This window comes from Hippocampus guttulatus, chromosome 10, assembly GCF_054856545.1.
Source record: "Hippocampus guttulatus isolate MCC_2025c chromosome 10, RoL_Hgut_1.0, whole genome shotgun sequence".
In the NCBI taxonomy this organism is placed as follows: Eukaryota; Metazoa; Chordata; class Actinopteri; order Syngnathiformes; family Syngnathidae; genus Hippocampus; species Hippocampus guttulatus.
This window is the reverse complement of record NC_141270.1, coordinates 6,628,366-6,655,323: the sequence shown is the minus strand read 5'-3', so window position 1 is coordinate 6,655,323 and position 26,958 is coordinate 6,628,366. Positions and strand designations below refer to the sequence as shown.

The window sequence follows — 26,958 nt, the reverse complement described above, 5'->3', positions numbered from 1 at the left end:
TCACGTTGCATGTCGCAGAGACGTAAATTGCGCACAAACGGTCCTTTCTCCACTCGGGAATATGTATGAATGACGTGTGGAGAAGAATGACGTGTACTTCCAAGCAGGCATGGATTATGATACCGCGAAAGAGTTCTAACTACAACATCAATGCTAGCTTCCTTAGCCCATCGTTGGAGTTTGGCATTGTGTATAGCATTAAGCTAGCTGGTTTGAGAATAAACATTTTTTTCTTTTTTTTAAATTGGACACTATCTGCCAAATTTCTGCCTGAGGTGAAGTCCAGTTCAGTGCTACTATTCCAAGGCACGACTTCATTAAAATATTATATTTTGGTGCCATCTAATGAACAATATCGCTGTGTGAAACACTTTTATTGAGCTGAGGGGAGGAGCTTCAATTCGCTAAGCCATAGCTCTGTCAAATAGGGAAAAAAGTGCTTTGTTGCCATTTTGTGGCTTCCGCATTTGTTTATTTTCATTTATTTTTGTATTTGGAACTCAATTGTGCTTTTATTTGTCCAGATAAAGAAGAAGACAAAAGTGTGCAGGATGCTAACATGGAGGTAGCGCAGGTAAGAAGCATTGTTAGCGTTGCCCCGCTAACTATTTACTGTGTATTTTATGTTTAAAAGTTTTCTTTTATGCTGTCAAATCCCAACTAGAATTTAAACCAAATACACTAGTTTAACGTGAAAACAATTTACTTAATTACTCAAGCAGCAAGAAGACTTCAGGCCTGAGTTTCCATCATGACCTCAACACGAAAACGAAAACAGTTTTAACGCGGCGCACTTGTACACTATTGAAAATATACAACAATGAACACACTGTTAACAGTGCCAGTCAACATGACGCCGGCATTTTGACGTCATCGTGATCAGAAAACATCAAGTTCCATACGCATGTTCACGTTTCTCAGGATAAGTGAATCAGCTCAAGGCAAGGACACTTTCTGTCTGTCGCTCGCTCTTTCTGTCCTCCATCTTTCCATCTCTGCGTACGGGTCATGTGAAAGGAATCAGGCGGGAGGCATGCGTTTTATTTTATTTATTTATTTTTAACCCCCCACTCTCCATTTGGTGTCTGCTGCACACAAAGGCTCTAACTTTCAGGAATTCCTTTCAAAAGGTGAATCTTGTAAATTACAGTATTTTCATTCAGTCATTACTCACAGACTGATTTCAAATATTTATTTGAATGAAAATTCCAAATTCCATATCTCGCAAATAAGACTTCTACTTAAGCGACGGTTGCAACTACGTGACGTGCGCGCACTCATTGCCAACAACATGGAACTCTGAAGTGGCCACGCAACCAAACCATATGAAGACAAGATATATATTTTTTTCTGCTGATAGAAAATTCACATCTTAATGGTTTGTGTCATTTCATTTCGACCAAATGTCTCTCGCCTTTCCTAAACCTTTCAATTAAAAGTAAATACGCCATCGATCCGTCCATCAAATCAAAAATATAAACAATCAATGATGTTCTAACCACGCAGCTGCAGGGCCTGGTGGCAGAGCTGCGAGAGGGGCTCCGCGATTGCCTGGTGGAATTGTGTGAGCTGCACAAGAAGGACCGGCGGCTGGAAGAGAGCCTGCAGGCCCACCAGAGCGACATGGATGATAAAATTATGGGTCTTAAGAACACGCTCAACACTTTCAAGGTGCTGGACACACCACGAAGTGAACCCTCCTCATCCAATGCACATACACACACACGCACGATGAGCATGATCTCGATGGATGTGGAAAAGCATCAGTAGCCTAATGAGGAACATCTGACTGAATGGAGGCAGCAGAGTAATGTAATGTATTAGACAGGAAGGCGGCTATTTTAGACATTGAGAGGTAGCCATTCATCGGGACTCACACAGGGACGATTTATGGATGACACCATTTGTTTATCTACACACAGTGTGTTGTGCTCGGTCACCTACCAAACACAAACTCCGAAACACTTTAGAGATCTCCTGAGACTGAACACTAACTGTACCAACCTCCATCACTCCTATCTACCTGCCAAAAACGAGATCCTACCGACTGACCATGTAGAGTAAGGCGTTTTTAGCCCAAAAAAAACGTCCATGTATAGTAAGGCGTTTTAAGCACAAAAAAAACGACCATGTATAGTAAGGCGTTTTTAGCCGAAAAAAACGACCATGTATAGTAAGGCGTTTTTAGCCGAAAAAAACGACCATGTATAGTAAGGCGTTTTTAGCCGAAAAAAAGACCATGTAAAGATAGGCGTTTTTAGCCGAAAAAAGCGACCATGTATAGTAAGGCGTTTTTAGCCGAAAAAAACCACCATGTATAGTAAGGTATTTTTAGCCCGAAAAAAAAGACCATGTATAGTAAAGAGTTTTTAGCCGAAAAAAACGACTATGTATATATAATAAGGCATTTTTAGCCCGAAAAAAACGACCTTGTATAGTAAAGCGTTTTTAGCCCGAAAAAAATGACCATGTGTAGTAAGGCGTTTTTAGCCCCCAAAAAAACGACCATGTATAGTAAGGCATTTTTAGCCCCAAAAAAATGACCATGTATAGTAAGGCGTTTTAAGCCCCCCAAAAAACGACCATGTATAGTAAGGCGTTTTTAGCCCCAAAAAACGACCATGTATAGTAAGGCGTTTTTAGATGAAAAAACGACCATGTATAGTAAGGTGTTTTTAGCCGAAAAAAACCCGACCATGTATATATAGTAAGGCGTTTTTAGCCCGGAAAAAAACGACCATGTATAGTACGGCATTTTTAGCCCCAAAAAAACGACCATGTATAGTAAGGCGTTTTTAGCCGAAAAAAAGACCATGTATAGTAAGGCGTTTTTAGCCGAAAAAAACTACCATGTATAGTAAGGCATTTTTAGCCCCCAAAAAAAGACCACGTATAGTAAGGCGTTTTTAGCCGAAAAAAACCGACCATGTATATATAGTAAGGCGTTATTAGCTGAAAAAAAAACGACCATGTATATATAGTAAGGCATTTTTAGCCCAAAAAAAACGACCATGTATAGTAAGGCGTTTTTAGCTGAAAAAAACGACCATGTATAGTAAGGCGATTTTAGCCGAAAAAAACGACCATGTATAGTAAGGCGTTTTTAGCTGAAAAAAACGACCATGTATAGTAAGGCGTTTTTAGCCCAAAAAAACGACCATGTATAGTTAGGCGTTTTTAGCCGAAAAAAACGACCATGTATATATAGTAAGGCGTTTTTAGCTGAAAAAAAAAACGACCATGTATAGTAAGTCATTTTTAGCCCCAAAAAAACGACCATGTATAGTAAGGCGTTTTTAGCTGAAAAAAACGACCATGTATAGTAAGGCGATTTTAGCCGAAAAAAACGACCATGTATAGTAAGGCGTTTTTAGCTGAAAAAAACGACCATGTATAGTAAGGCGTTTTTAGCCCAAAAAAACGACCATGTATAGTTAGGCGTTTTTAGCCGAAAAAAACGACCATGTATAGTAAGGCGTTTTTAGCCGAAAAAAAGACCATGTAAAGATAGGCGTTTTTAGCCGAAAAAAGCGACCATGTATAGTAAGGCGTTTTTAGCCGAAAAAAAACACCATGTATAGTAAGGTATTTTTAGCCCGAAAAAAAAGACCATGTATAGTAAAGAGTTTTTAGCTGAAAAAAAAACGACTATGTATATATAATAAGGCATTTTTAGCCCGAAAAAAACGACCTTGTATAGTAAAGCGTTTTTAGCCCGAAAAAAATGACCATGTGTAGTAAGGCGTTTTTAGCCGAAAAAAACGACCATGTATAGTAAGGCATTTTTAGCCCCAAAAAAATGACCATGTATAGTAAGGCGTTTTAAGCCCCCCAAAAAACGACCATGTATAGTAAGGCGTTTTTAGATGAAAAAACGACCATGTATAGTAAGGTGTTTTTAGCCGAAAAAAACCCGACCATGTATATATAGTAAGGCGTTTTTAGCCCGGAAAAAAACGACCATGTATAGTACGGCATTTTTAGCCCCAAAAAAACGACCATGTATAGTAAGGCGTTTTTAGCCGAAAAAAAGACCATGTATAGTAAGGCGTTTTTAGCCGAAAAAAACTACCATGTATAGTAAGGCATTTTTAGCCCCCAAAAAAAGACCACGTATAGTAAGGCGTTTTTAGCCGAAAAAAACCGACCATGTATATATAGTAAGGCGTTATTAGCTGAAAAAAACCGACCATGTATATATAGTAAGGCATTTTTAGCCCAAAAAAAACGACCATGTATAGTAAGGCGTTTTTAGCTGAAAAAAACGACCATGTATAGTAAGGCGATTTTAGCCGAAAAAAACGACCATGTATAGTAAGGCGTTTTTAGCTGAAAAAAACGACCATGTATAGTAAGGCGTTTTTAGCCCAAAAAAACGACCATGTATAGTTAGGCGTTTTTAGCCGAAAAAAACGACCATGTATATATAGTAAGGCGTTTTTAGCTGAAAAAAAAACGACCATGTATAGTAAGGCATTTTTAGCCCAAAAAAAACGACCATGTATAGTAAGGCGTTTTTAGCTGAAAAAAACGACCATGTATAGTAAGGCGATTTTAGCCGAAAAAAACGACCATGTATAGTAAGGCGTTTTTAGCCCAAAAAAACGACCATGTATAGTTAGGCGTTTTTAGCCGAAAAAAACGACCATGTATAGTAAGGCGTTTTTAGCTGAAAAAAAACGACCATGTATAGTAAGGCATTTTTAGCCCAAAAAAAACGACCATGTGTAGTAAGGCGTTTTTAGCCGAAAAAAACGACCATGTATAGTAAGGCATTTTTAGCCCCAAAAAAATGACCATGTATAGTAAGGCGTTTTAAGCCCCCCAAAAAACGACCATGTATAGTAAGGCGTTTTTAGATGAAAAAACGACCATGTATAGTAAGGTGTTTTTAGCCGAAAAAAACCCGACCATGTATATATAGTAAGGCGTTTTTAGCCCGGAAAAAAACGACCATGTATAGTACGGCATTTTTAGCCCCAAAAAAACGACCATGTATAGTAAGGCGTTTTTAGCCGAAAAAAAGACCATGTATAGTAAGGCGTTTTTAGCCGAAAAAAACTACCATGTATAGTAAGGCATTTTTAGCCCCCAAAAAAAGACCACGTATAGTAAGGCGTTTTTAGCCGAAAAAAACCGACCATGTATATATAGTAAGGCGTTATTAGCTGAAAAAAACCGACCATGTATATATAGTAAGGCATTTTTAGCCCAAAAAAAACGACCATGTATAGTAAGGCGTTTTTAGCTGAAAAAAACGACCATGTATAGTAAGGCGATTTTAGCCGAAAAAAACGACCATGTATAGTAAGGCGTTTTTAGCTGAAAAAAACGACCATGTATAGTAAGGCGTTTTTAGCCCAAAAAAACGACCATGTATAGTTAGGCGTTTTTAGCCGAAATAAACGACCATGTATATATAGTAAGGCGTTTTTAGCTGAAAAAAAAACGACCATGTATAGTAAGGCATTTTTAGCCCAAAAAAAACGACCATGTATAGTAAGGCGTTTTTAGCTGAAAAAAACGACCATGTATAGTAAGGCGATTTTAGCCGAAAAAAACGACCATGTATAGTAAGGCGTTTTTAGCCCAAAAAAACGACCATGTATAGTTAGGCGTTTTTAGCCGAAAAAAACGACCATGTATAGTAAGGCGTTTTTAGCTGAAAAAAAACGACCATGTATAGTAAGGCATTTTTAGCCCAAAAAAAACGACCATGTATAGTAAGGCGTTTTTAGCTGAAAAAAACGACCATGTATAGTAAGGCGTTTTGAGCTGAAAAAAACGACCATGTATAGTAAGGCGTTTTTAGCCGAAAAAAACGACCATGTATAGTAAGGCGTTTTTAGCTGAAAAAAACGACCATGTATAGTAAGGCGATTTTAGCCGAAAAAAACGACCATGTATAGTAAGGCGTTTTTAGCCCAAAAAAACGACCATGTATAGTTAGGCGTTTTTAGCCGAAAAAAACGACCATGTATAGTAAGGCGTTTTTAGCTGAAAAAAAACGACCATGTATAGTAAGGCATTTTTAGCCCAAAAAAAACGACCATGTATAGTAAGGCGTTTTTAGCTGAAAAAAACGACCATGTATAGTAAGGCGTTTTGAGCTGAAAAAAACGACCATGTATAGTAAGGCGTTTTTAGCCGAAAAAAACGACCATGTATAGTAAGGCGTTTTTAGCTGAAAAAAAACGACCATGTATAGTAAGGCATTTTTAGCCCAAAAAAAACGACCATGTATAGTAAGGCGTTTTTAGCTGAAAAAAACGACCATGTATAGTAAGGCATTTTTAGCCCAAAAAAACTATCAGCTTCAAACGCCTTACTATACATGGTCGTTTTTTTTCAGCTAAAAACGCCTTACTATACTTGGTCGTTTTTTTTGGGCTAAAAATGCCTTACTATACATGGTCGTTTTTCAGCTAAAAACGCCTTACTATACATGGTCGTTTTTTTTGGGCTAAAAATGCCTTACTATACATGGTCGTTTCTTTTCAGCTAAAAACGCCTTACTATACCTGGTCGTTTTTTTCGGCTAAAAACGCCTTACTATATATGGTCGTTTTTTTGGGCTAAAAACGCCTTACAATACATCGTTGTTTTTTTCGGCTAAAAATGCCTTACTATACATGGTCGTTTTTTTCGGCTTAAAACGCCTTACTATACATGGTCGTTTTTTTCTGCTAAAAACACTATACTATACATGGTCGTTTTTTTCAACTCAAAACGCCTTACTATACATGGTCGTTTTTTTCGGCTTAAAACGCCTTACTATACATGGTCGTTTTTTTCGGCTAAAAACGCCTTACTACACATGGTCGTTTTTTTCGGCTAAAAACGCCTTACTATACATGGTCGTTTTTTTCAGCTTAAAATGCCTAACTATACATGGTCGTTTTTTTGGGCTAAAAACGCCTTACTATATATACATGGTCGTGTTTTTTCGGCTAAAAACACCTTACTATGCATGGTCGTTTTTTTCAGCTTAAAACGCCTTACTATACATGGTCGTTTTTTTTCCGGCTAAAAACGCCTAACTATACATGGTCGTTTTTTTCGGCTAAAAACGCCTTACTATACATGGTCGTTTTTTTCAGCTTAAAACGCCTAACTATACATGGTCGTTTTTTTGGGCTAAAAACGCCTTACTATATATACATGGTCGTGTTTTTTCGGCTAAAAACGCCTTACTATACATGGTCATTTTTTTCAGCTAAAAACGCCTTACTATACATGGTCGCGTTTTTTCGGCTAAAAACGCCTGACTATACATGGTCGTTTTTTTGGGCTAAAAACGCCTTACTTGGTCGTTTTTTTCAGCTAAAAATGCCTTACTATACATGGTCGTTTTTTTCGGCTTAAAACGCCTTACTATACATGTTCGTTTTTTTCAGCTTAAAACGCCTTACTATACATGGTCGTTTTTTTCGGCTAAAAACGCTTTACTATACATGGTCGTTTTTTTGGGCTAAAAACGCCTTACTATACATTGTCGTTGTTTTCAGCTAAAAACGCCTTCCTATACATGGTCGTTTTTTTGGGGCTAAAAACGCCTTACTATACATGGTGGTTTTATTTGGGCTAAAAAAAATCCACCTCCTCACCAACCCATCTACCTGTTTCCATTTGCAGGAGGAGGTGAGCGTTGCGTTCTTCCACATCCAGGACATGTCCAACAGACAACAGGAGCTGATCAAGCAGCAAGAACAGTTGCAGCCAGAGACCCTCATCTCTGTCCCACATAGGTAGCCCTTGAACTGTAATGCTCCTGTGAACTCTATGATCGTCATGTAAAGGAGAGTCTCACACGTATTTCTGATTGATCCAAAAGCAAGAAGAGCTCCAAGTCCGATGTGCTGAGCACATCTGAGGACGAGCGCCTCTGTGCAGCGGACCAATCGGAGCTCAATATCATCCAGCGCTACTTTGGCGAGTCGCCGCAGTCGCAGAGGAGTGTCGTGTCCACGCAGAGTGAGCAGCTTAATGGCGTTTTGTGAAAAGGTGACATGAAATGTAATCAAATGAAATGTGTTCTAGAATCCACTTCGGAGCAGCAGAGATGCTCTTCGTCCAGAAGTCCAGTGTGGGGGGACGACAGGAACGGGAGAGAGGACACCGAAACGCCGGAGAGTCTGAATGAAAACAGTGAGAAAACGCAATCCCACTCCCACGAAGTACGGTACACAAAATGATCAGGAAATGGCTGTGGATAAGATGTGGTCATGTTTCATTTACTATAAACTCAAATTTATCTGTAGAGCACAAAATGCCATACAACATAAAAAACAAGAAATAGATTCATAACAAAAACTGTGAGAAAAGGAAATTAGTTTCTAATTTCTTCATTGTACATGAACAATTATTATACAAATTAATGAAATAAAATACAGATGAAAAATAAGAAACAATAAAACACAAGGCAAAGTGAAATATAATAAATGAAATACAATTAGGGCAGCCGGAATCGAACCCTGCACCTCTGCACTGTGTGGCCGATGTGCTAAGCATTCAACCACCGCGTCGCCTTCATTGAAATGAGTAAAATCTAAATACACTGGAATCCTCAATGGCTTTAAAAAAACGGTAGGATCTAAATAGATAAAACTCGATACAATAAAATGAAATTTTAAAAAACAGCAAAAAAAATTCTAGATGGAGTATCATCAAATGAAATAAAAAATCAGATTAAAATAAAGGATAAAATCAAGCAATAAAATTAAACAAAAATAAAAAAAATAAAAAAATTAAATTAAGTCACATAACCCCCCCCCCCCCTCCTCAAAAAACACAGTTCCCCACCTCAAATGGAATTAGGCACAGATGCTGGAATTCGCAAAGAATGCAATTTCTTCTTCTCTTCTTGCAGGTATGAGACAGAAGGCCGCCTTGGAGCTGCTGGAGTCGGAGAGGATCTACGTGTCCTACTTGTCTCTGCTGCTGAAGGCCAACATCTCCTTCAACGGCTCGGAAGCGCTTGCTGCCAAGGACAAACGGTGTGGGGGGGGGGGGGGGGGGGTCGCTGCTGAAAACAACTTCACGATTAGTGGGCACACCTCCGTGCGCACCCGAGATCTAAAGTGAGCGTTTACAGTGAATGGAAGGCAGGAAATGGAAACATCTAATAAGACACTGTAGCTTGTTCATGTCATTGCGGTTCAAACCTCCATGCACGTGTTTACAAAAAGCACAAGGGCTCATTCTTAATTGCTTTGGCTAACGATCGCATTGGTTTTTACAACGCTTTTGACAAAAGTTCATCACACATTAAGTGTAAATGCGAGCGAACCACGATCCCCAAAAATCGATGACGTCATGTCTTCCCCGGGCGGGCAACAGTCCGTTTCCCAGCTCGCTGAGGTTCCTGATCCAGCAACACCTGGACCTGCTGCACACCCTGCAAGACCGCATCCTCAGGCGGCAGTGGCAAGGCATCATGGGAGATATCTTCATGAGGCTCACCAGCAAAGAGGTAGCGTAACCGACCAAAGTCCAACACCGTAATCTTCTGTCGATGCAGTCAATTTTTTTTCCTGGAATGAGCATGAAAACTTTTATTTCTATACTAATACATGCGCTGACAATCATCACGAGCAATAGAGACAAACATTTGGCCGTCTTGACGCCTCTATTTCAAATCAATCACAATGCTTGACCTAAAAAAAAAAAAAGGCCAGCACAGTTGTGAAACAATCCGCTCGTCCCAAAAACTAACCAGTTGCCAACACTTTGCACCGAGTATGTGACTTGGATGTGGACTGCCCCCCCACCCCCTCCCACCACAGAGTGACTTCCTGGACTTGTACGTGTCCTACCTCAAGGAGCTTCCCGACTGCTTGGCCGTGGTCACCATGCTGGCCTCCAACGCCATCAAATCATCCGCCTTCCTGGAGGTAAAAACACAACACAGGAAATGGAAAAGCAGGGACAATTTGGAGTGTTCAATCAGCCTGCCATGCATGTTTTCGGAATGTGGGAGGAAACCGGAGTACCCGGAGAAAACCCACAGAGGCCCGGGGAGAACATGCAATCTCCACACAGGGAGGCCGGGAGCTGGAACTGAACCCGATACCTCTGTGCTGTGAGGTTGACGTGCTAACCGCTGGACCACCGGGCTGCCCGTTAAACTCAAAACCTATTTTCATATTTCTTTCACGTAATCCAAAACATAAAACAAACCAAATCCCGAACAACACAAAAAAATTAAAATCTCTCTCTCCCCCTCCTCCTCCCCATTTCCGTCTCTGATTGGCCAACTTGGACCACGCCCCGCTCTTGCCGTGATTGGTGGCCTCATTGTCTCTAAGAGTGACATCATCGGCGACGAGTCCAAACCCTCCCTGCACACGCTGCTCCTGCAACCGGTGCAGAGGATTCCAGAATACTTGCTGCTGTTGCAGGTGAAACACAACACAGACCAAAAAACACACTTCATGCTTTTCTATTTATGTATCTTATGTATGTATCTGTGTGTGTGTGTGTGTGTGTTTAGGCCTTGCTGAGGCAGACGGAGGCCTCGCACCCAGACTACTACCTGCTGCTGGTGTGCATCCAGCAGTTCCGCAGCTTCTGCAGCCAGCAGCAGCACCTCCTTCAGCGCAACCAGGAGCTCCTGATGCACAACCGCCAGGAGGTCAAAAGGTCCCAACCGTCTTACTGGCAAAAAAAAACAAAGCGAGGGAAATACGGACGACGTGTGCGCGTGTCTCCCGGCGGCAGGTCGTCCATGAAGCAGCTTCTGAGGACCATGGAAGGCGGCCTTCAAGGATCTCCTTACCCCCACAACAGCACTTTGCTGTAAGTGCAAAGCAAGCTACATTAGTTTCATTTCCGGCCACTCGGTAGCAGAAAAAGACAGAGTGGAAAAGCCCGGGAGCACGCATACCGCCTCGCAGCCAGTGGGGCTCACATGGTTCGTTGCCAAGAAGCAGCGCAACACTGTAAAAAAAAATAAATACAATTTCCAGAAGAATGTTCAAAAATAAATACATAAAAAAAGTCAACCCTCAAAGTTTATCATTTAAGTGGACAAAAATGAAAAAGGACATTGTCACGAAAATTACGTTTTTTGTTCGTTTTGTAAAAACGGTTTATTATTCATTCAAAAAAAAAAGAGGAAAAAAAACTTATGAAAATATTTTTTTCAATTTTAGTTTTCATTATTTTTCATGCTGTATAATAATCTTGGTTGTCATATTTGTATAAACAGATGATACACAGATATTTTTTTTTGTCTGAAGACAGCAGCCATTAAAAAAGAAAAGTTTGCAAGTTCAGGTAAAAAATTAATAAATCATGTCATCAACCCATCTTGAGGTTACTTCTCATAGCATTCACAAAAAGCCTCTTGCGCTCTTTCCCAGATTAGTTCTCGCGATGTTCCGCATATAGCGGCTTCCCTTTCTTTGCTACGGGAAAAAGGCAACTTTTTGTTTTTGGTGTAAATAAAAAGAAAAACTCACCCCCCCCCCCCCCCCCCCATCTTGTTCTTTGTGGGCTGTTCAACGTGGACAAGGGAGCACACGAACCCGGCCAAACACAGCAAGCAGCGCCTCCTGGAGCAGATCCAGTCCGGCCGTCGCTTCCACGAGCGGGATTGCGCGCAGGAGCCCGAAGCCAACTGCCGAGTTGCCGATTGGCCGCCGCCGCAGCCGCACTACTACGGTCACGACTTGGACTTGCGCAAACACAAAGCCGCAGGTTTGGAAGGTTCTTGGGTTACCTGTAAAAATCAATCAATGCAAATCGGAATGACCTCGCCAACCTTTTTGGCTTCCAGGTCTGAGCAGCATTCCCGAAACCGAAGCATCCGAGCGCTCTTTCCAGCATCATCCGCCTTCGCGAATCTCGGCATTCAGGCAGGTCCAGCCGGGCTCGGCTCTGGCCGACGCCTTGGAGGAGTTCCTTCTCCCGCCGGACCCCCCGGGGCTGGAGTGTCTCTACGAGGAGGAAAGGAGCTCCCTCCACGAAGCGTCCGCGTTAGATCCCTTCTCCTCGGCCTCGTCCGACTCGTCCATCGACATCGCCTTCGTCAAGTGTCCGAAAGCTCCCGCGACCCCGTCGCGCCATGTGCAGACAAACCGGGACGCGTCGGGCAAAGGGTACAACAAACTTCCGAACGAGGCTGCGCTGATGCATAACGCTCACCCGCGCCCCCTTCAGGCCAGCCAGCGCAAAAAAAGCAAGGTGAGAGAAGATCAGCCGCGGAAGATTCTCGGCAACTCATCGAGGCGTTTTCCGTCTTTTGCAGTCGTTGAACGGCCTGCAGATGGACAGCGCGGCGATGGACGGCGGCCACGCCAAACTGGAGCGGCAGGGCAGCAGAGGGTGCGCCACACCTCGCAAGATCCACAGCTCGCCGGGGAGCAGGAAGGATGGCGAAAAGCCGAGCGACGACCTTCACGGGCTGCTCGGTTTGGTGGGGGAAACGTACCGATGGGCGTGATCAAGCGCCACGTTGCATTTTTGAGCACAAAAGATGCGACAAGGACATTTGGGTGATAATCGTGAGAAAAAATTCGGAAGAGGAATTACGATGGAACGGTCACAAGTTTGGTGCAGATTTTTTTTTGCTCTCATGGGGCTACACAAATGATCACAAATCTTTCGGTCGTGGTTAAATTCTGAAGAATGTGGTGTGTGTATTTCGTTTATCTTCTTGTCTTGGAATTTAAAAAATTGGGAAAAATGTGTCTGGGGAAGAACTCATGATGTTTGCTCCTTTCTCATGAAGCGCAAAGTGGCATGCTCATTTTCAACATACAAACTTAAGAACACTGGGATTTAAAAAACTTTTTTTTTTTTTACCAAATTTTGACGAGAAATTTCTTTTTGTTGCCCCACTTGAGTCACGGTGGAACCGTGAGAATAAAACAGCAAAAAAAAATAAAATTAAATTTAAAAAATGTCTGCGTAAATCAGAAAGTAGCCCTTGCTGAAATTTACGTCAGTTTCACTGAGAAGACAAAAAAAAAAATTGAGACCGGTTTAGTTTTTGCTCCGGTCACTTGGCACTAGCTTGAAAGTTAGAAGATTTAAGACTTGAGATTTACTCCCACGTCTTTGCGCTCACTGCTTTTGTCAGGACCAGGCCACGCAGCCGTGGGGGGGTGAGGAGACCCACCACCACACGCCCTTCAGCGAGCGCAGCCGCAAGCAAGACAAGGGAGGCTTTCGGAGCTCCTTCAAGAAACTCTTTAAGAAGAAGTAAGAAGTGGGACGCCGTGTTTTGTTTTTCGTCCAATAAAAAAGTAGGGCGTCCCCGATGATGAAACCGTTGCTTTCTAACAGGGGCGGCGACGACAAGAAGGACAAGGCGGCAGAGAAAGGTCACGAAAATCAACAAGCGGACATCAGAGGGACTGCGGTGTGAGCGCGTGTGAAACCGCATATGCACCACAATACGCTTTGATTATCCACCGCACCGAAAGAAAGCGCAACAGGTGGAAGAACTACAATTCAAAAAGAGCGAAAAATTGACACGGCCGCAAAAGTTTTATAAGCGCAACAAAATGGCAACGAAGTCTCAACTCACCTCCACATGGTTCTTCGAGGAGTTGAGTTTTGAACGGGAAGGCAAATTTGGCTAACTCAGAAGCAGGTGGACGATACAGCAAGGCCAAAGTGTCAAGATTTTTGCAGGGGATTCACAAATGTGAAGGCTTTAGCTTCAATTTAGACATATAGTGCTGATCGAATTGTAGACACGCATACGTTTCTATGTCTGGACTAGCGCTTCTGAAATTAATTTGATGAAGAAATTAAGGACAATTTGTATTTGTTTTTTTTTTTTTTTGCATTTAAAATTACAAGTAAGCTGATGTTAAGTATCATTTTATTACAAATAAATGTCAAATGTATTTCTTCACTTGGCAACACGCGGCATTGAATTATTGATTCACTATAAACTACGACCGACCAAGATGGATTTTTTTTTTTGAGGCCGATGCCAGTTTCGATATTGTTCAGAGCGAAATTCCGGTAAGTGATTAATGAGCCAATTAATTTGAAAAATGTAAAATGAATGACTAAAATACTTTTCAGTCCCTTATTAAACAGAGCAATTACAGGACGGACATTTAAGTCAGGGGTGTCAAACTCATTTTTGGCACGGGCCACATTTTAGTTAGCGTTTCACTTGGTGGGCTGTCATGACTGAAACCATATGAAGAAGTCAGGAATAACTGTTGATTCAACTATTGTTTAAGTTACTATCATGAGGGGTTTGGTAACAAGAAAAGGAGTAGAATATCTCTCTTATTTATTATATGTGGGAATTTCAAGTTTTGGGAGACATTTTAGAAAGGATCATGGAACTTGACATGCTCGATTTGCTTTCGCTGTCCACATAAAATGATTTGGCGGGCCAGATCTGGCCCCCGGGCCTTAAGTTTGAGTGTATCACAACAGTTTAGCAGTCGTTTAATTTTACAGCACAGAACAGAATCTGCAAAAAAAAATGTCGTTATCTTTGTCTCAGATTGTCATGTAACTAAAATAAAATGTGTGAAAGTCGAAAAAAAAATTGCAGAATTTTGCCCATTTTAAAAGCGCTAATGATGACCGATTAATCGTTTGGGCCCTAAATCGAACCAACAAAATGACCATTTGAAATATGGCATCCCATCTTTTTTTTTTTAATGTGTTAACCTCTCATCCTCATAAATCTTGTTACACTTCTCAAAACAAAATTATAGGCAATTGTACAGTATGTAAAACAAACCCATTTTTATTTTACACTATATACATGTCATAACGTGCGTATTGCAGCGTGAAAAAACAAAACAAAAACGTGTGTGACGCAAAAATAAAAAATAAACAAAAGCGTCAAAACGGAACAGATGAAAGTCGGACATTTAGTGTGTGTTTGTGTCAGTGTTCACATTAAATATGCTGGGTGGTAAGAGTAAAAAATATTGGGGCATTTTTTTTTTTTGTAACAGGAGGTAAAATTAGAAACATTTCAGTGGAAATGTCTCATTCATATTGTCAAATGTGGCGTGACAAATCCACAACATCACGAGGCCGACTGAATCTAAATTGACACGGTGTGGGTTTTACATGAAATGAGTCAATTCCGCATTTTAACATCCACGTGATCATTCGTGGAGGGGGGGGGGGACGACGACTCACGATTACGTTTTGGACAATATAATTCAGTTCTCTTCTGGTAGACATTTCACAGCTTCCCAAAATACAAACAAGGAGAGACCGTTTCTCCATCTTGTCCAGACATCACACGCGCCACCGGAATGGCCAGTTTACGTTCAAGTTTGCCTTCATTCTCACTTTCAGATGTTTCCTAAATTGACCCTGCTTTGGAAATTCAAAGACTCACCACACATTCCTCTCCTGGGAGAACAACGGGCAAATCGTACACAGCAGCTTAAATGGACACGTGAGGAGGTCGAGCAAGAACAAGTGTCCGGCAAAGTTCGGACTCAAGGTCAAGAAGAGCAATTACTGAAGAGAAATGTGTTCACAACAGCATATCGAGCATCACCCGGCAACCGATGACGAGTCAAGGATGGGTGTTGCTTCCATTTTCACTGAAAATTAAAAAAAAAAAACGCCGGATGTTCATCGTGGGAAGGCAACCTTGGGACTTTTGGAGGTTTGGCTGGCCAAGCGCTTCAGCGCTCGGTCGTGACGCCAGGTGTCCGTCCGTCCCTTGAGCAAGGCTGGAGTTACAATCTCGGGGGCGGCCGGGCCAGCGCCGGGTTTACTTGGAGAGGGAAGTCCATTATTTTAATAAAAAAAATAAAAAACCAGGATGCACGCTGCATGCGCTGTCATGGAGGAGAACGTGACAATATTCTACTGGCTCCAACTCAGTCGGTTACATTTTCAATACGATTTCCTGCTATGCTGTTGAGGAACCTTCGGGGTTCGCAAATGATGACCGTGCACAAGGAGGAACTTCTTTGGGGGTAGGCCAGAAAGCAAACTACACCACATGAACGTCATGTGCCTTCAAAACGAATTGGGGGGTGGGGGCAGACACTTGCAAAAAACAAAAGCAAGCTTGATCTCTGGTTAAAGTTGCTAATGAGACCGCTTAAAGAGATCATTAAAAAGGGGAAACCACCCAAAAAAGATGCGGCATGATGATTGCGTTGCGCGACATCAAATCACACCGCTCAGAAGAGAAACTTTTGCTACTACAGTTTTACATTTTCCTACAGTTTTGTTGTTGTTGTAGCAAAGAGGGAACGTTTTAACATGATCCAAAAGCTCCTTTTAGTTTTACGTTTATATTTGATCCAAATATTATCACGTGACCAAAAAAACAAAACAAAACCCTTCAGTCATTTTAAAACGCAAAAAGGAGAAAACCGACGTTCATGATGCTTGCTATGGACCAGATGTATGTACAGACGCACATTTTTAACACACACGCACACACACTCGCGCATCCACGCGCGTAATGACATCACATTTCTCTCACACCCTTTTCTCTGTGCAAATGTTTAACACCAGTGGTTCAAATAAAACAAACAAACATAAAAAGCCTTATGATCAGAACTGCATAAAAATGAAATATGTTTGTTTAAAAAAAAAAAAAAATAGAATGAACCAGTCGTCATAGCGTATCTGCATACCGTATCTCGAAAGGTCCACACACTGCTTCCTTGTCACATATCAGGGAACCAGGAAGAGAGTCGCCTACTTCCCCTCGTCTGTCCGTCTGTCCGCCATCTGACTGTTTGCTTGTTTGTTTGTTTGTGCCGGGCAACTACGCACACGCCTAACTACACACGAGCAGTTTTAGTGTTCATATCTGTCCAAAAATACTACATTTATATGTACATCAATTAAATAGACATCAGTTAAGCACTTATGTGGCTGTTGTTGCTAAGCGGAGGTGGCCGAAAGCCTTCCCCCCCCCCTTTTTTTTTTTTCTCTCCACGCACAATAAAACCAGGAGAGTTGTCGTCCTGCTGGCGGATTAACATCATGCCACAATAAATAAAAGTGAGGGGGCTGGGTCTGTGCAAGATGGCCGCAGTAGTAGCGCAATGTGTACAACGAAGTAGTACAAGTGGTGTGGGAGGTTCGACCTCCTGGTTGGGCATCATGAGCAGGATTGTGTCGTACGTAAGTCATCTGCCCTTGAACGCACCGCGGCGTCTCTCTGACACTGTGGAAAGGGGGTTGCAGGTGGGCGGGGGGAGGGGGGAGGTGCATTCCCCTTTGCTAGTTGCTAGGCTCTTAATGCAGGGGGGGGGGGGGGGGTGGAGGTGGTGTCCTGTTAGCATGTGTGTGTGTATCTGTGTGCGTGAGCGAGTGTGTCAGTAGCTGTTTTCGTGGCCCGCCAGGATGTACAGGTTGCTGTGGGCTGTCGGGTTGTCGGTCGGCCGACTCTCCAGCACCACCACCCTGAAAAATAACAAATATGCGCATAGAGATGAGAATGGATTAAAAACTAAAATGATTTGCAGGCTGTCAAGTGCAAAACAAAGCATTTTTGCATTATTTGCTTCACTGACCCACCCCCCAAAAAGTTTGAAAAATGCCCGCGCGTTTGAATGAACACGGCCTAAAGTGCTGTGATTTATCACCACGGGAAGACCCCAAAGAAAAGATGAAGTCATCAAACAAGGACGTTAAAACGCGAGTGTGCAGACACCAAAATAAAACTTTCTTCGTTTCTTTCCAAAGCTGCTCATCGACTTACAATTGCTGTTCAAAGCAACACTAGCAGACTTTTGGCGTCTTCACTCTCACCAAGCAAGAACCGTCCGTCCCCTTACCCACAAAAAACAAAAAAACAAAACCCCCACACACACTTCCTCTCCAACAGTCCAAAATGTTCAATGTCAGCAGGCCTCAAAAGTCCCAACAGAGAGTCGGGGATACCTTGCCACAGTGACGCCTCTGTCATGGGGATCTCTGTGGTCATCTCGTCTTTTTGTGAGAAGGCATCAGACAATGTTAATGCCCCACAGAGTGTGCGTGTGTGTGTGTGCGCGCGCGCATGCACATATGCCCACCTGTCTGACCCCAGTAGTCTGAAGATACGCGTACTGTCCGAGATCTCCTGCGTGATCTTGACGCAATGCACAATGCACAAAACAAAACAGATTTACAGTACATTACATACAAAAACAAAACAAAACAAAAACACAGCGATGTGGGTTCTGCAAAAAGAAACCCGGCTCACCTCGTTGGTCTTGAAACTCCGCCCCTGCATGCCATGCCTCCAGAAGGCCAACACGCTATCCTGGAGACAAACTGTGAGGAAAAAACAAAATGGCTACCACAGAATATCGTTGCCTTTCATTTAAGTACAGTGCTACTTTAACTTCGAGTTGAATGCGTTCCAAATATTTTTTTCTTACCTGTGGACTCGATCTGGAAGTTGAACGTGAGCTCGGCCGACAACTTCCTGCTGGATTTCAGTCGGCCCTGGAGGTTGACGATCTTGATACACCCTGACTCGGAGAAATGAGAAGTGTTTGCTTTACCGGGAGTCGTCGTAAAGACCTGCAGGTGGACTCACGGTCGAGGCAGACGAGGATGGTGTCCCTCTCCAGCTGCGTGACGTGGATCACGCACGTCTGAGGCGTGTCTGTGGCGAGAAAAAACACACTTGGAGACTACGGAACCAAAAATCAAGCGGGACACAAGACATCGACGAGAATGGAACAATGAATTCATCTTCAACCACATTCCAAAAAGACTAAAACAGAGCCTAATCATCCATCCATTTTCCGATCCGCTTTATCCTCACAAGGGTCGTGATACTCAGGTCCACAGTGACATTTTAGGCTTTTTGGTCCGAGTCATCGGAGGCTTGGCGCCGGCAGTGGACAGATTGCGTTGATCTTGTGTATGTGTGTGTGTGTGCGTCCGCGTGTTTGTGGAAGGAGCAAGGGAAGGATTCTGAGTCACCACAAGAGCTCCTGGTAAAAGATCTCCGTGCTTTTATGCTAGGCCGTGATGAAATGATGAAACTCAAACCGGTCGCATTGGAAATCATCTGTTCCCAATGAAATGAATGGAAACACCATTAATCCGTTCCAGCGTCCCCTAAAAAAAAACTAACAAAAAATGTATCATCCTTTCTTAAAGGAAGGTCGCACTCTATAATATTGTACTTTAGAAAAACACAACTAATTTTAAAAAAAAATTAGCCACCGGGGAGCAGTATAATAAACTACAGTAACATGAATCCCTTTTTGCAAAACAAAAAATATATGAGCAATGTTAGATTATTGGTATACATGTGTTTTGCCACACTGTTTGTGTTTAAATAGCCAACACTTAAAAGCCTTTTAATGCTTTAGGCAAAAAGCATGCTAAGATTTGGCACCATGGTGACATTGGTTGGCTTCTGGCTATTCGACTACCCGCCCATATGGTGGTTGCTACACACCCATTCAATTCAGAAAAAAACAAAAAACAAAAACAGCACAAGGATTGTGGGCCGGCGTCGTATAAATCCATCTGTTAAGATTGGCTAACCATTCTTTCTTGCAACTTGTGGAGTGGAGTGCTTCAGGGCATTGGAGTCATTGTGGCATTTCCGCGGCACTGTCTAATTGCGGGCTCATTGCAATTGACGCATGCGAGAGGGGTGCGTTCTCACCAGTCTCTGTGAACCAGGAGGAGGTAGCGTTGGGGTTGGGGTTGACCGTGCCGAAGCGGACCACTTGGTTGAGCTCGCTCCCTTTACTGACGGCCACGCAGATGAGCGGGTAAGTCTGCTCTGGGACCACCAACATCTCAAACACTTCCAGCGGGCATGGCAGAGGGAAGTCGATGGTCTGTTTCGCACCCCCGCCCCAAAAAAGATGAGTTTGAATTCACAGAGCAGCCAACGGTGATTCAAAACACGGAAAATGTCATTGTGACCTTGATGAGCATGAACTTCTGCATGGACTCCACCCACTCCAGCAGCATGACGTGGGACTGGAAGGCCCCACAGAGGTACTTGTGGCCTGTATACGGGTTGCGCACTGCACACCCAAACAGCAATAATGGAGACACGAGGTTCACGGCGGTGACATCATCTTACAGCATCACAACACCGCACACTTTGAAAATATGAATTGCCTTTCACGCCACGATGCAATTTGAAACATTCATGCTACCGATTTGTGGGGGATAAAAATACTCACCCACGCAACATTTTTGGCACCCTTTAGTGTCTGGAATTTTCGTGGAAACGGCAAACTTCCTGTTCAAGAAAAAAATACAATAGTGCAACTTAAAAAGTGACTACAGTATTTCTTTAATTGCGTTGGTAATTATTTAGTGACGTCAAGAGTTTTATCCAAATTTAGCAACCCGCCAACAAACAAACAAAACAAGGTTCGTTCATCTCTTAGGTGACGTACTCGAGAGCAGTCAAACGGTTCGGAATCACGCCTCCAATTTCACGGAGGGACAAACAAAACATCTGACAAAAATCTAAAACCTGTCCAGAAATGAGACGAAACCCTAAATATTGAACTCTTGGCCAATGATGTGAAAATATCATTTTGTGTCACTTTGGAATAATACCGTTTGTTTTCCTACCAGAAGGGTGGCACACTTTCTGCTGGCAAGATAATTCATATTATCATTATTATTGTCATGATTCGGTTTGGGACCAACAGGTGGCACTGTAGGGCTCCCCCTGCAGCTGCACACCTGCTGCACACCTGTTGGTCATTAGGTAATCAGTGCTTTAAAAGGACTCCCAGCCCGACCACCCATTGTCGGGTCATTGTTGCTGTTTGCTACTGTCATGTTCGTTTGTTTGCTGTTCCTTTGCTGCTGTCAGGTTTGTTTTGGTCACGGTTCTGTTTTAGCTTCAGTTGCTATTTTTGTTTGCTACTTTGGACTATGATTGTTTTTGGATTTTGTTTTCTGTGTTTTATCAATACACTTCTTCAAGTACACCCTGCTCCTCCCTCCTGCCTGCTTTTTGGGGTCCACCACCACGCAACGTGACAATTATGTGAGCTTATGTGATGTCAGCTACAGTTCCGTATTTTATCATGACGTGAGAGCCCTTTTCATTGGCTACCTTGAAAGTTATGCGCAAATTCAGCGATGACTATCATGAAAAGATTGAACTCTTTTGCTATTAATAGGAGGAATTTATGATATGAATACATTATATTCCGAATTCCCTGCTGGGGTCATGAAAGGATGATTGTATTTTTAGCGTGGACATGGCAACATACAAACTATTTTATACGCATTATTGAAACCAGCAGCTGTGCAATGATATATTTTTGAAAGAATGACAATTCAACCATCAAGGGATTGACCTGAGTTTCCATTCATTCAAACGGGGAGCAAATATTTAAAATTTGGATTGTACAATTGGTGCTATTTGGAGCCTTTACCTGGGTATCATCTTATCAGGCAGCTTGTGTGTGGGAATGGCTACGGGTAACTTCTGCAGCTGCCTGGCCTGGTCGAAGAGTCCCGGCAGGCCGTGAGAGTACAGCTGGGAGGCTTTTCCTAGACACGCAAAGGCACAAATGAAGCACCCTTCAACTCATTCACTCCCAAAGACGTTTTTAAACGTCTTTTCAGACTTGGTCCAGAATTGGCTAGTACTGAATGAGTTAATTGTTGGTTAGGGAAAATTGATGGCTGTCACTAATTGCCGTGTGACAAAATGTGAAATGACTTACCGGATACTGAGAGAAGATTATTGTTCATGACGTACAACCACGTGCAGCGGCGAGGGAAAAGCTACGCAGACACAAGGGGGCAAGGCATGTTGTTGTTACAAAATGCCGTACAGTTTGTGACTCCACCCAAAGTATCTACCACATACTAATAAGGAAGCGCATGACTCACCTGTTCCATTGTGGTCTCATGCAGCTCATTCAGGTTCAGTGTGTAAATTCCCTCTTCTGCGCCAAATATCAAATATTGATCTGAAACAACGCACAACAACAACAAGCTGGACAAACGCAACATGAGCCGGCGGCTAGCCTGGGGGAAGATATGCCACTTTCAAGCTACAGCCGGACGACGCTGTCTGAGGGACGATCATGTCGAAGTCAAAAAGGTAAGCGGAGCTGCAATGAACATTTTGTACTATCAAGACTGAGGTAGGATTTTGTTTTTACTTCCTCCCATGTCTTTCGATTAATTTGTGCGAATTGTATGATTCATTCCTCCTTTTTTTTGTCAATTTTATTTTTCTTCTTTTATATTCCGATTTTGTTTTTGCCTTTATATTGTCATAAGTCCATCGATTAACTTTATTCAAATTCAAAATATCCCTCCTTTATATTTGTTACCTCTGGTGTCGGGGTTGATCCAGGAGGTGGCACAGTGAATCTTGAGAGGGCAGCCATTGAACACCTTGGAGAAACACGCACCCATCTGCAAACGCCGGCGCAGGAGGTGTGATTGAAAACGACGAATAATCTCAGAGATCAATTCTTAACACCTGCAAGTTCACGGAAACACTTACATGGACTTTGGGTGTAGGTGGGAGCCCGTTGCTACTTGGCATCTGACATCGATTGACACGCAAACACACAAAGTGGAAAATGCACATTTTTAAAAAGAAATATGACGATAACATATTTCTGTTTTCTTATGAGGCGACTTTCTTTCTGCTCTGAAATCATTTACTAAGACTCGTGATACTCGGTGATGAACAAATTACCGGAACATCCTTCTTGTCCTTCCGTATGGGGACACTAGGGGGCATCGTGGACTGTTGTCTGTCTGCAGGACTGTTGCGCTCACCATTGTGTGAGGCGCTCAGGCCGTTCCCTGCAGATATACGCCACACACACACACACACACACACACAAAAAAGCGTCAGTCTGGGGTGAAGCTTGAAGGAGATCGTGCATCGTTGGACTCACGGGACTGACGACATAGAGAGCGAAAACTGACTACAAGGCGGGTGGAGGGATGGTGGGGAGGGAGGGAAGAAGGGAGCAGGCTCGCACGATAAATGCAGCCGTGTGAAACGTCATCTTTATTCTTTTATTTTCCGAGAACAAGTTCTCTCCTCTTCCTTCATCCTCATTGGGAGGGCTCGCCGGCCGCTGTTAAATGAGTGGCAGCAACCAATCAGGTGTAGAGTCATTAGTGTCAGGGCAGAGCGAAAAGCTGATGGGTAAAAAGAACTACAGACACACGGGCTGTGTTCGGAATCATTCCCTCATCACTATATTTAATGTTGTTGTTGTTTTTTTTAATTCAGTCATTTCAATACTGTTTTGAGATGAGCGCATTGTACACCATTTACACATAAAACGCACTTCTCATTTCCAACTGCATGTGACGGTTGCTTTTTCTGTATCAGCACAACACACACGACGGGGGAAACATTGATTTTAAAGCGACCGTACCTTGTTCGCGACTTTTACCATTTGCGGGGGGGATACGCTGACGGCGCTTAAGCAGGTGATCATTTACACTCCCCATCAGAGATGGGACTTGAGAAAAGAAACATTTGCAATCCCGATTCCATTATTGCTGCCACTTACTCATCTGATCCCTTATTGATTATCTTATTGATTCTTATTGTGTGATGGACAGAAGATCCGAATTTATAATTTGTAATGCACTTTTAGTATAACTACAAAAGTTCAGTAAGTGACTGACAAACTTCTCCAATTATCTCAAGAGAACAAAAAGTAGAATGCACTTTTTGCATCGCTTGGAAAATATCAGAGTATCAGACAAGATGCGCTCTAAGCGGCCTAACCAGCAGCCGAGCTGGTGGAATCGCCATGCAAACCACGATGCCGGGGAATCGAATTAGTGGGCATATTTTCGTCTTTTGCTTTCATTCCTACTCGCTACACATTCGGACAGCACGACAAGATGGCAAACTCATTTCGTATGGCACAGCGTAGTGGATCGGGAGTGATTCCGAACACAGTCCAGGGGACATTAAAAGGACTGCTATTAATAGACTCATGGGACAGATAAATCAGTCGGAGAGGACAACTGGAGGGGGTGGAGCAAAAGGATTCGATCAAACTACGGGCTCTTACTCTCATCCTCATTCTCTTTTTCCTGCTCCTCTTTCACCTCCTTCAGCACCTCCCACGCCTCCTCCAGCTCCTCCTCTGTGTGAGGCGTGTGGAGCCACTCCCAGAAATGCCTAAAGCTCCCATCGTCCTCCGGGGCGCAGGTGTCTGCGTCCAAGCGCTCGCTCGCGGTCTCGTTACCTAGGCTGCTCCGGCGGTGCGGCGGCAGCCTCGGGGGCGGCGGCCGCGGGGGCACGTTGGAGGCGGGCTTGGCGGGGCTGGCCGTCTGCGGGGCTGGACAGCGCTTGATGGTCCCGCCGCCGCCGCCGTCGTCCTCGCTGTGCGATTGGCTGTCGTCCTGTTTGGGCTGGGGTGAGCTGATGGACTTGGGCTAGGGAAGCGGAATCAAAAAGGGGCTGAGAATTTTTTTTTTCCCCACACTTTGCCCCTCTATTGTTAGAATGAACTGTTCCACTGAAGAAAAAAAAACTTGTTTTTTTCTTACTACAGGTCTGACACCTACCTTGGGCGGAAGCGGGGGCGGGACCTTTGGTCTCAGGATAGTGTTCATTTTACTATACGGTGAGAAAAGGTGAAGAGAGAGTGACACTGACTTTGCACCACAGGACAGTGCATCACATTTTAAGTTAACGGTACTACAACTATTGTTTCGGATGTAAAATCAATTAAAGGGGACATATTATTGAAAAGTGAATTTTTAATTGCAAATAATTAGTTCTCTGTAGTGCATGCCCACACATGAAGTGTGAAATTAAACAACCGCGTAAGTTGGTTAGCTGCTTATTTCTAGAGGTGCCAAATCCGGGTCCCGAAGTAAAAAAACCAAAACAAAACAAAAAAGAAACGCCACAGTTTGGCTTATGCTTATGTTCTGAAAATGCTTCCATGAGCAAGCAACTCCGAATTTCACCCGACTGTGATGTCACAATTTACACAATACTGTCAAGTTCACTGCGATTGTCTGCCCATGACTTGGCAGATAGCCTGGGCAAAGTTCTGCCCTTTTCCAGGAGACGAAACAAAAGCAATATCAAGTGAAAGCCAAATGGTTAGCAGAGCTGCAGTGTTAGCACAGATTAGCATCGGCTAACCGCGTGAGCGGTTATAGCTTATTAAATGTTTGTCCGAGTTGTCGCCGCGGGGTTTGGAGGGGATTTGTATTTCATGCATGCGCCACATGCACGGATAAGCTAACAAATTGATAAAGCACAAATTTATCAGCCTGGGGAAGTGCTGCCTTCATAAGTGAAAATACAAACAAGGCTTTGCTATCCTCCCCTTTATGTGGGCTCGCATTTTTCTTGAAACTCTTCTACACGGGGAGGTGCTAGCAAGTCAATTTGGAAATGCGGTTATGACAACATCAGCACTACGGTGACAAGAGTTTGAACTCCATTCTGCTTCATAAGAGTACACATTTATTTGAACTGGCTCGTGAATGAAAGCGACATGACTGATACGAACACGTAAATGAAAATGGACAGCGGCTGGATAATGACGACAACGCAGAAATAAGCACGAGTTTCTGCCCATGAATTGGTGATTATCCAGCTTTTGAGGTGGGGGTGGGGGTGGGGGCGCATCAAGCAAAGCACAGAACAACAAAAGCCTTTCCACCTTGGCTTTTGCAAAGGAAGGCATGAGAACGCTTGTCAACGAATACCTGATAAAGATGCTGCGAGCAGTATTGGCATATATGCGCACACACACGAGGAAGCACAGAGAGATGGTGGTGGGTACAAAAGGCAAACAAAGATCACTGACACCAAAGCTACACTCTGACCCTAAACTGGAACCCAGTCACCATTCGCGCTCATCTTGAGTGTGTTATAGGAGCATCCTGTTAGGGTTGTTAAGATTTGGAAAAATAAATAGCAGCAGAAACATGCAAAAATAATGGCGTCCAGGTGAGTTTTAGGGTTAGGGCAATCTATGGAAAGATGAAAAGCTGCCAAGATGCGCACGCACACACACACGCACACACCCACACACACACGGGTGGCATAGGTTGCGTGATGGTGCGGTGTGCTGCATCAAGATGCGCAGATGAAACAGTCGCGCCAAACAGGAAGCCTTCCTCCTCCTCCCTCCGCTCCTCATCCACGTTTTGATGCGGGCAAGGGAGGGAAACGAGGACGGAGAGGCTTCCCGTTCTCTGACTGGGGAACTTACTGAGTGTGAGTTTCATCATCATCTGCACCATCATCCTCCTCATCCTCATCATCCCCTAAGTGTGCCACATGGCCCCTGGGAGCGGAGGTGGAGATAGGAAGGGGAGGGGAGATTTCGGGGATTCGAGGTGGGAAAGATGAAGGGAGAAGGGACGCAAGCAAAAGGTGGTCGGACATGACAACGGGAAGAGGAGGAAGTGGAAGATGAGGAAGAGAGGTCAAAGGGTGGGGGGCGGGGGGGGTTAGAGCTGTGTGAAGCTTTGACCACAAACCGCCAACACTTCAAACAACTTCTTACAAACTCAACAATGAAAGAGCCTAATTTCCTGAAGTATTGTGAGTCTTAAAAAAAAAAGAGAGTTCCATTCCTCATAGACCAACTTGAATTCTTTCCATCTTGCATTTAAGGGCTGAAATCACCAAATGATTAACATGAGTGGTGCACTCGTGATGACTGACAGAATCAGGAATGCACATATAGCGACAGATTGCCGTTTGGAAAAAAACAAGGCAAGAAGAATCCCCGCAGATTTGCCAGTGTCATCGCTTAAGACGCCCGCTGCAGTCTTTGAATTAACAACGACAAACGTGTGCGTATGTGGAGTGTGAGTATCGGTGTGTGGGAAGCCATGCTCTGTGGGAATGCGGTGAATAAGCGCAACCTTTCAACTCGGGCGACAGTAAAAGAGCCAAGCCAAAACCCAGCAGAGTGCAAAACGCTGACAGGCCGTGAACAGCGAGGAGTTGTTAATGGCGCGTGATCAGACCCGATTAATCGCTGGTTAACGATGATAGGCTGACAGCAACAACAAAAA

The 26,958-nt window shown here is 43.4% G+C and overlaps 2 protein-coding genes and 1 long non-coding RNA gene across 20 annotated transcripts in view; 1 reads left to right on the top strand and 2 right to left on the bottom strand.

Annotated features, from left to right (window-relative positions):
• arhgef33 (Rho guanine nucleotide exchange factor (GEF) 33) overlaps positions 1–13,879 on the top strand; it is a 32,854-nt gene extending 18,975 nt beyond the window's left edge. For 7 of the 10 annotated variants that reach the window (XM_086121941.1, XM_086121942.1, XM_086121936.1 and 4 more), the window contains 15 exons: positions 525–574; positions 1,507–1,671; positions 7,636–7,748; positions 7,835–7,974; positions 8,041–8,148; positions 8,870–8,996; positions 9,340–9,472; positions 9,786–9,893; positions 10,308–10,400; positions 10,493–10,797; positions 11,516–11,700; positions 11,780–12,186; positions 12,251–12,418; positions 13,085–13,206; positions 13,291–13,879. In XM_086121941.1, the coding sequence (XP_085978067.1) occupies positions 525–574; positions 1,507–1,671; positions 7,636–7,748; positions 7,835–7,974; positions 8,041–8,148; positions 8,870–8,996; positions 9,340–9,472; positions 9,786–9,893; positions 10,308–10,400; positions 10,493–10,797; positions 11,516–11,700; positions 11,780–12,186; positions 12,251–12,418; positions 13,085–13,206; positions 13,291–13,372 (2,306 nt within the window). In that variant the 3' untranslated portion in view covers positions 13,373–13,879. The remainder of the gene's footprint in view (positions 1–524; positions 575–1,506; positions 1,672–7,635; positions 7,749–7,834; positions 7,975–8,040; positions 8,149–8,869; positions 8,997–9,339; positions 9,473–9,785; positions 9,894–10,307; positions 10,401–10,492; positions 10,798–11,515; positions 11,701–11,779; positions 12,187–12,250; positions 12,419–13,084; positions 13,207–13,290) is intronic. The other 3 variants (XM_086121943.1, XR_015102030.1, XM_086121944.1) reach the window with 3 other exon arrangements.
• LOC147199069 (uncharacterized) lies at positions 8,214–11,672 on the bottom strand. The gene is made up of 5 exons (XR_015102032.1): positions 11,529–11,672; positions 10,886–10,938; positions 10,280–10,795; positions 9,816–9,887; positions 8,214–9,533 (listed from the first exon to the last, which is right to left on the bottom strand). It is a non-coding gene; the product is annotated as an uncharacterized LOC147199069 (long non-coding RNA).
• A 741-nt stretch (positions 13,880–14,620) lies between the features above and the next one.
• The window catches only part of LOC147199067 (mitogen-activated protein kinase kinase kinase kinase 3-like), a 33,044-nt gene continuing 20,706 nt past the window's right edge, over positions 14,621–26,958 (bottom strand). For 3 of the 9 annotated variants that reach the window (XM_086121935.1, XM_086121926.1, XM_086121928.1), the window contains 18 exons: positions 26,145–26,219; positions 24,475–24,526; positions 23,976–24,342; positions 22,628–22,737; positions 22,430–22,471; positions 22,254–22,338; positions 21,805–21,884; positions 21,636–21,696; positions 21,342–21,459; positions 20,124–20,182; positions 19,858–19,961; positions 19,592–19,769; positions 18,503–18,571; positions 18,342–18,434; positions 18,164–18,234; positions 17,994–18,049; positions 17,860–17,907; positions 14,621–17,379 (listed from right to left, as the gene is read on the bottom strand). In XM_086121935.1, the coding sequence (XP_085978061.1) occupies positions 17,292–17,379; positions 17,860–17,907; positions 17,994–18,049; positions 18,164–18,234; positions 18,342–18,434; positions 18,503–18,571; positions 19,592–19,769; positions 19,858–19,961; positions 20,124–20,182; positions 21,342–21,459; positions 21,636–21,696; positions 21,805–21,884; positions 22,254–22,338; positions 22,430–22,471; positions 22,628–22,737; positions 23,976–24,342; positions 24,475–24,526; positions 26,145–26,219 (1,756 nt within the window). In that variant the 3' untranslated portion in view covers positions 14,621–17,291. The remainder of the gene's footprint in view (positions 17,380–17,859; positions 17,908–17,993; positions 18,050–18,163; positions 18,235–18,341; positions 18,435–18,502; positions 18,572–19,591; positions 19,770–19,857; positions 19,962–20,123; positions 20,183–21,341; positions 21,460–21,635; positions 21,697–21,804; positions 21,885–22,253; positions 22,339–22,429; positions 22,472–22,627; positions 22,738–23,975; positions 24,343–24,474; positions 24,527–26,144; positions 26,220–26,958) is intronic. The other 6 variants (XM_086121932.1, XM_086121933.1, XM_086121929.1 and 3 more) reach the window with 4 other exon arrangements.